General features: G+C 51.6%; 1 protein-coding gene across 3 annotated transcripts in view; it reads left to right on the top strand.

Moving 5' to 3' along the window:
• PDCD6 (programmed cell death 6) overlaps positions 1-8640 on the top strand; it is a 25264-nt gene that overhangs the window by 16422 nt on the left and 202 nt on the right. Inside the window, exons 4-5 of one of the 3 annotated variants that reach the window (XM_006900159.1) lie at positions 4111-4263; positions 7713-7822. In XM_006900159.1, the coding sequence (XP_006900221.1) occupies positions 4111-4263; positions 7713-7822 (263 nt within the window). Of the gene's footprint in view, positions 1-4110; positions 4270-7712; positions 7823-8640 lie in introns of all 3 variants that reach the window. The other 2 variants (XM_006900158.1, XM_006900160.1) reach the window with 2 other exon arrangements.

The raw sequence follows: 8640 nt of genomic DNA, 5'->3' as shown, positions 1-8640 counted from the left end.
CCATATTGAAGGCTGCAGTCCTTGACCTTCTACTATAAGCGCTTCAGGTCCTCCTGAGTTTCAACAAGCAGGGTTGTATCATCTGCATAACGCAGATTGTTGATGAGTTTACCACCAATCCTGCTGCCACACTTCTCATAGAGCCCAGCCTCCCAGATAATCTGTTCTATATATAGATTGAAAAGATATGGAGATAGGACACATTCCTGGCGTACACCCTTCCCAGTTTTGAACCATGCAGTTGTTTCCCTGCTCTGTTCTGATGACTGCCTCCTGGTCCAAGTATAAGTTTCACATAAGCACAATCAAGTGTCCTGGGATTCCCATTCTTCTCACAGTCAGCCACAGTTTGTTGTGATCCACACTGTCAAATGCCTTTGCATAATCAGTGAAACACAGACATTCCTCTGGTACTCTCTGCTTTCAGCCAAGATCCATCTGACATTAGCGATAATATCCTTAGTGCCACAGCCTCTTCTAAATCCACCATGCACTTCAGGCAGTTCTCTTTTGATGTGCTATTCCAGTCACTTTTGGATGATCTTCAGCAGAATCTTGCTCGTATGTGATATCACTGATACTGTTTGATAATTTCCACACTCTTGGATTGTTTCACTTTTCTTTGGAATCTGAAGAAATACAGATCTCTTCCAATCAGTAGTCCAGGTGGTTGTCCTCCAGATTTCTTGGCACAACTTGGTGAGCACATCCAGGGCAGAGTCTGTTTGTTGAAATATGTCAGTTGGTACGCTGTCAATGCCTGGACCCTTGTTTTTTACCAGTAGCACTTAAGATGTGCATATCATGGGGCCTGAGTGACGGGCTCGTCCATGGGGGATTTGCATTTCTTTCTACGTGGTCTGCACTGGTTTTTCAGTTTGGATTCCCCTGTTTGCACAGGAAGCATGAATTTGAACTCAGAGCCAATAGAGGACAGACCCATGGCTGCATGTTGTTGTGTGCTGTCAAATTGGAACCAACTCGTCGTAGCTGACCTTCCAGCAGGTTCTCAGTGGCAGCAAACCACATGGCACATCTTTCTCCTGTGGAGCAGCTGGTGGAGTCAAGCCTTACGTCTTTGCTTGGCTGTCTGTTTACCACCTAGGCCATCAGAGCGCCCTTGGGGAAGCACAGTCTTTTTTTTTTTTTTTTTTTTTTTTTTTTTTTTTTTTCTGTGTTTTTATTGAGAATCGGAAGCACAGTCTTGGCGAAGATTTATCAGTCACTTTTCTCCTAATTTCTGGAAGACTTCTTTTGCTGGAATGTAAATATTTATTTCTCATTTATCCTCTAAAAATGGAACTCTCTTCTAGAACCCTTTAATTGGGGAATCTTGGGTTTAGTTCAACAGGATCCAAGTCCTCAGTCATGATGGTTCTATAGAATGCTCACTCAGAGGCCCTTCGGACTTGTGGCTTCTTTGCTGCTATTGTTAGGTGCTGTGGCGTTGAGTCCGACCCATAGTGACCCCTTGAACAGCGGATATGAACCCTGTCTTATCCTGTGCCATCCTCATACTTCATGACACACAGGGCCCATTAGGCAGTCATCATGTCAGTCCACCTGGTCGAGAGTCTTCCTCTCTTTCCCTGACTCTCTACTTTTCCAAGTATCATGTCCCTTTCCGGGCAGTAGCCCCTCCTAGCAACATGCCCGGAGTATATGAAGTGAAGCTTTATCATCTTTGCCTCCAAACAGTGCTCTGGCTTCACTCTGTCCAAAACTTACCTGTTTCTTGTTTTGGCAGTCCACGGGATGTTCAGTGCTCTTCTCCAACTCCACAGCTCAAAGGCATAAATTCTTCTTTGTCATCCTTATTCATTGTCCAGTTCTCAAATGCATAGCAAGTGATCAGAAAGACCATGGCCTGAATCAGATGCACCTTAGTCTTCAGACTGACAACATTACTTCTCAGTAATTTGGAGAGATCTCTAACTGCTGACTTTCCCCGTGCAATGTGTCTCCTATTTCCAGACTGCTGGTACCAAGAGTATAAAGGGTCCAAGTAAGATGAATTTGTTGACAGTTCCAGTCTTTTCTCCATCCATCATATTTCCTGTTGGTCCACTTCTTTTTTTTTTTTTTTTATTTTGTGTGCGTGTACCGTCAAATCAGATCTGACTGGTACAGGAGGATATTGCGCCTCCTTCTCCGGCAGAGCATCTGGTGGATTCGAACTCTGTTCCTCTGGGATTGCAGTGCAGCTTCTTGCCACTAGGCCACCAGAGCTCCCCTATGTTGGTCCACTTCTAAGGATCTTTTGTTTTCTTGTGACTTTCGGCCAGTGTACTAACGCTCTGTGAACCCCTCTCATCGTCCACCGCTGGGCTGACCACTCAGGTCTGGCTTCTTGGGGCAGCAGTTCCACGTCAGCTGTCTTGTGTTGTCTGACTCTCCCTGCTGCTGCAAATGATCACACGCAGGTCCAGTGCTGACCAGTGCTGACCGCTGCTGCTTCCTTGTATCGCCATCCCATCATCTCTGACACACTCATTGCAGTGACTCACAGTCACTGTGTCTGTCTGTCCATCTGATTGAGGGTCTTCTGTTTCACTGAATCTCCACCTTTCTCTGGTGGCTTAGTGGTAAATGTACTGTCAACCTAAAGGCGAACGGTTTGAATCCTCCAGCTGCTCCGTGGGAGAAGGATGGGCAGTCAGCTCCTGTGAGACCTACTGTCCCTGAAAACCCTCTGGAGGATCAGCTGTGCGTTCTGACTTGACAGAACACAATAGAACAGACACCTTTCCAATCATGAGGTCCCTCTCCAAGGAATAGCTCTCCTAACCATTAGCCCAAACGGTTCAAATCCATCAGCTGCTCCACAGGAGAAGAATGGGCAGTGTCCTCCCGTGCAATTTACTGTCTCTGAAAACCCACTGGAGGGTCAACTGTGGGTCACTTCTGACTCAACAGTACACAGCAACAACATGTCCAAATTATGTGAGATGAAGCTTTGTCATCCTTGCCTCCAGAGAGCACTCTGACTGCACTTTCTCCAAGACACTTGTTTTTTGGCAGTCCATGGGATGTTCTCAAACACTGTAACTCGAAGGCTTCAGTTCTTCTGTGATTCTTATCCATTGTTGTGCTGTCAGAAGCATAGCGAGTGATCGAAAAGATCATTCCCTGAGTCAGAAACACCTTAGTCTGTAAACTTACATCATTGCTCCTCAATAATCTGTGGTAGTGACTTTTCCCAGTTTCTGTCGTTGAACCTGACAGGACCTCATCGATAGAGGGACACAGCCTCTGTTTTTGTTCCTGCCCAGGCCCCTGGTGGGCCAGGGCCTAGAAAGGCCGTCTAGAACAGTGACCCACGACAGCACGCTTTCTCTCACGCACTCTGGTCCCGTTCTCTTCCCCGTGTCCTGTTTTCCCTCATGCCTCCCACTTCTCACTTCCGTGTTCCATTCCCGCCCACATGCCCGTGCCCTGTGTGCGGGGTCACACTGGGGCGGTCATGTAAAACCAGTCCAGCACTAGTGTGGCAACTGACCAGAGGCGACAAGGAAGGTCGTGTTCTCATGGGATTCCTTGGGGACCTTCCGCCTCAGCCACGAGTGCTTGGTCAATTCTAAAGAAGCGTCCATCCACGCTTGAGTTCACTATCGCTCGCTCTCATTGACTGAGGTTTTACCTGTGTTCTGGTCAGTGTGCATTTGAATATTTGAAATACGTTTGCGTTTGAATTTGGACCTAGAGTTGAGCTCCTCTCCCCACCCACTGCCAAGGTCAGGTCTTCATTAAAAAGAAGAAATTCCAGAGTGGATAAGGCAGTGGTCAAGCCCTGTTCTCCTTAGAGCAGTGTCCTTGGTAGAATACCAAACACTGGACCCTGGATGGAGAGACAACGGAAGGTGCTGTCTCACCTCACATTCTGCAGCTTCCACTCAGTGTCCACTCCAGCAGGTGTCCATGCGAGGAGTGCTTCTCTACGTGGTGTGACTGTACACGGTCCCCTACACTGTCAATAATATCCTGGCACCCAGGTGCCCGTTAGCACCTGCCTGACGGGCACCTGGCCGGCACCACGCCGGGGGGAAAGCTGTACTGACCAGGCTGTCTCTCACCCTTGTTTCCCTCAGTCGATGATGTTCTGTGTTTCAGCCATGTTTGACCGAGAGAACAAGGCTGGCGTCAACTTCAGTGAGTTCACCGGTGTCTGGAAGTACATCACCGACTGGCAGAACGTGTTCCGCACGTACGACCGCGACAACTCGGGCATGATCGACAAGAACGAGCTCAAGCAGGCCCTCTCAGGTTTTGGTAATTCATTGTCTCACCTGTGTGGCTTGTTCATTTTGGAGCCCAGGCACCATCAGGCATTCTGACTCTGCTCATGTAGCGGCCGTGTCTGCGTCATGCTACATCATACAGGGTCACGTGGGAGGTGATTGGGACGTGACCACGGCTTTATCACAGCCTGTGGGGGAGGGAACCTGCTGTGGAGTGGGTAGGTGCGTGACTGCTAATTGAAAGGCGGTTTGGAGAAAGCTGCTTCCATATAGACCCAGCCTGGGAGGCCTCCTGGGCAGTTCTGTGCTGTGCTGGACACTGTACGAGCCTTCGCCCCAGCAGCAGGTTTTGACAACATTTGACAGAGATCATTTATGTAGATTCATCCAAAATGAGATGCAGGCTATGCAGGTATCTTGTGAAATGGAGTGTCGTGAACAAATTTGAGAATGTGGTTTGTGAGTAAGGTATTTTGGCGTTTCATGGCCAAATTACTGATATGAAACGGATGGTGAAATAGCCATATGATCCCATTCCTTTCAGTTACGAGGTCTCCTTCTTGGTTGGTACAAACTCTGATTGAGATTGAGCCTCCCAGAAAGGAAGAATGCATTCCCCATTCTCAAGTGGTCCTGCCCCAGCAATGCACATGTGTGTACACATGCCAGACATGAGTGTGTGCACACACATAGATGTATGTGCTGGGCTGGTGTGTGCTCCCATGTTGACATGCATCAAGCCTGAGTGTGTGGGTAGAGTGTGTTCAAAGGCTTATATAGTGCCTCCAGAGTTAGCAGACCAGTGGGGGTCTTGAGGGGCTGTGGTTTCTGGTCCCAGGGTCTGATGGGCTCAGTTTCTGGTCCTGGGGGCCTGCAGTTTCTGGTCCCAGGATCCTGGAGGGCTGTGGTCTCTGGTCCTGAGGGGGCTGTGATTTCTGGTCCTGCGAAGCTGTGGTCTCTGGTCCCAGGATCCTGGGGGACTGTGGTCTCTGGTTATGAGGGGCTGCGGTTTCTGGTCCCAGGGTCTTGAGGGGCTGCAGTTTCTGGGCCTGAGGAGCATGGTTTCTGGTCCTGCCATCCTGGGACAGGGAGCAATGCTGTGGGTTTTGTTAGCAGAAGCCCAGCCAAGGTGGCACCGGCAAGTCCATTTCCTACTTCTCACTTGTTCATTTCCTCGAGCTCTGAGTCCCAAGCACTAACTAGATTTAGCCTCCCACAGTTTTGCTAGAAGGATGTTTTAGGGGGAAAAAAGAAACATGAGACAGAGTGTAGTGTCGTCTGGATTCCTTAAGGAGCTGCGCTCTATCAGCGTGAGATCCCGTCCTCTCTGTAGTGGTGAAGGCACCTCCTCGGCCCTGTGACGCACTGTGTCTTTGCACGTGGTGGAAGGCTTGTCCCCCCATCCTCACACTAACCCTGACATGTGAGGGTCCCACAGGGCCTGTGTTCTGAGCACACGGGGGTGACTCCTGTTTAAGCTGGAAGCTGACCTTCCTGCACACGGGGGTGACTCCTGTTTAAGCTGGACGCTGACCTTCCTGACTTCACACTGGCACTTAGGGTGCATCTGACCTGCTCTGCTGTTTTGTGGGGCTGGGCACAGTCAGCTGCCTGAGAGGTGAGGGCTGAGCCTCCCAGGAAGCAGTTTTGCAGTTTTAGTTTTGGGTGGACAAGAGTGGGACACAGAGCTCCCCTCAGACCTCCACCCCAGGACCCAGGCTCCTCAGACCCCCTCTTCAAGGGACAGGGTTCCTATCAGACCTCCTGAGTGTGCAGCCTCTTTTGAAGCCCGTACCTGAGGCCCCAGCCCTTTGTTCTGGGAACATGACCTGCACACACTGGGTAGGGCCCTCTGTGGGTTAAATGGAGGGGACACCCATCAGAGGAAGCCCAGTCAGGTGCTTCCAGACTTCCAGCTCTTTGTTGGAAGTTTGCCATCCTGGTCTGACGGGGCTTTTTGTGGGACTCAGGGAAGGTAGACATTAAACCTTGGGTAGTTAGCACTGTCCATTCCTGATGACTGAGCCTGTCTGTTTACAGCAGCCCCGTGGCCAGTTCCCAGTTCTCTGTCCTCCAGTCCTGTGAGGGGTCCGTTGTGATGGGAAGTGGGACAGCCATTCTGGACGGCACTATGTAAAGCATGCATGTGTGACTAGAGCATTGGGGTGGTCATGCAGGAAATTAACTCTGGAATTCACCCAGACAGTCGGTGTACGTTTCTTACAAAGAACCCAACAAGACTCTGGAAAAAAAAGGTAAAAGTGTCTTGGCACCTGGATCTTACCTCCTGAGTAAGTCAGAAGGCACTGTTAGGAAGGAGGAGGCAGGTAAGGGGCCGCCTCTGTGAGCTGTGGCCCTTAGTTTTCTGCAAAGTCCCACAAGCCACCAGGGTCTGGAGTGGTCTGGGAACCTGGTGTGTGAGGACTGGAGACCCGGCCGTCTGCCAGTCGTGTCCTTGAGACGACCTTCCCAGCAGGAGGCTGCCCAGGTCCTTGGTGGCCCTCTGTGACCTTGACTGCCTGGTCATCATTGGTCATCATGCCACGGTGACTTGCTTGGGGTGGGCCCTTTAGTCTCCCCTCTCTGATGGCTGTGCTCTGGATAACTGAATTCTTTGGTTCAGAACATCCGAGCCCCGGAGGGTCCTCACAGTGGAGTGACATGAACTTTCCTGACTAGTCATCAGCATAGAATTCAGCAGTCAGGGGCTTTTTAAGATGAATCTCAGGGGATCAAGGAAACAGAATGTAGCTCTTGCAGGATGGGCCTCCTGTGGGTGCAGCGCCATACAGCACAGGGTGGGTGGACAGAGCCCGTGGTTCCTGTGGGAAAGCTGTCCCCTTCAGCACCATACAGCACAGGGCGGATGGACAGAGCCTGTGATGCTTGTGGAAATAGCGTCCCCTTCAGCATACAGCACAGGGCAGGTGGACAAGAGCCTGTGGTTCCTGTAGGAAGGCTGTTCCCTTCACCGTACAGCACAGGGCAAGTGGACAGAGCCCATGATGCCTATAGAAATACCATCCCCTTCATCACCGTACGGCACAGGGTGGGTGGACAGAGCCCGTGGTTCCTGTAGGAATATTGTCTCTTCAGCCCAGGATGCTTGTAGGAAGGCTAGTGCTCCCTTCAGCATACAGCACAGGGTGGGTGGACGGAGCCCGTGATGCTTGTAGGAAAGCTGTTCCCTTCAGCACCATACAGCACAGGGCGGATGGACAGAGCCTGTGGTTCCTGTAGGAATATCGTCCTCTTCAGCACTAGGGGCGCCTGCTCACAGCCTCAGCTCAGGTGGTCTGGCTTGAGGTGTGGGCAGAGTTACAGCCAAGTCCCCTGGGAGCCCCCTCACCTCCAGCCCCAGCCCAGTCCAGGTTACTGCATGCTCTCTCTGCCCGTTTGCTGTCCGTGTTTGATTGAGGGGTGGGGCATACAACCACCTTGTTCTGACCGCGGACCCTCATTCCCACCTGTAAGGGTACCGGCTTTCGGACCAGTTCCATGACATTCTCATTCGCAAGTTCGACAGGCAGGGCCGGGGGCAGATCGCTTTCGACGACTTCATCCAAGGCTGCATTGTCTTACAGGTACTGGGGCCCATTCTTTGAGCTTTTAGGGGCTGGAGGGGTGGAGTGGGGACAGTGATGGGGTGGGGTCAGGTATCACGTGGAGATTTGTGGTCAGTAGAGTCAGGCAGGGGTGTTACTGGGAGTGACAGGTGGAGGCAATGGGTCCTCAGCCCGTCAGTGTGGTCAGCTCAGGGGTCGGGGATGGCATTGTGTCAATAACCAGTCTAGTGAGTCAGCCTGGAATCCATCATTGGTGAGGTCAGTGGCTATGGGGTGGAGGCAGGATCTGTGTGGAGTTAGGGGTAGCAGGCCATGCACCCTCTTTCCTGGCCCCAGTAGACACGCTGTGTGACAGGAGCTGCACAGGATGAGACACCCCACTGTCTTCTCATTGCCTGGAATGGTCATTGGAGTTGTAGAGAGGCCAGCAGGGGGAGCAGTGCAGGGAGCCCTGGTCCACCTGGTGTGTGAACTGTGAGGACAGGGCTCGTGTGGCAGCATCACCTGGGTTAGGCTGGGGCTGGTGTGCAGCTGAACTGAGTCGGTGCCCGCATTCCACCTGCCCTCCAGGGTGGTAGCACCCCATGACCCTCCTCATGGCTAGGCCTGGCCCCAGGTGAGGGTTTGAAGTGGAACATTCTCCCATAGTAGTACTCTAGAATTCTTGTCTAGCATCAAGGCCGCTGTGAGCTCCAGGGGGGCTGTGGCCTTACCTCTCCCACGAACCCTGCCTTATCTCTTCAGAGACTGACAGACATATTCCGGCGTTATGACACGGACCAGGACGGCTGGATTCAGGTGTCCTACGAGCAGTACCTGTCCATGGTCTTCAGCAT

The sequence above is a fragment of the Elephantulus edwardii genome, unplaced genomic scaffold, assembly GCF_000299155.1.
Source record: "Elephantulus edwardii isolate Elephantulus edwardi_28Jun2011 unplaced genomic scaffold, EleEdw1.0 scaffold00274, whole genome shotgun sequence".
NCBI classification, from domain to species: domain Eukaryota; kingdom Metazoa; phylum Chordata; class Mammalia; order Macroscelidea; family Macroscelididae; genus Elephantulus; species Elephantulus edwardii.
Note: the sequence above shows the minus strand (reverse complement) of the source record. Positions and strands in the feature narration are given on the sequence as shown.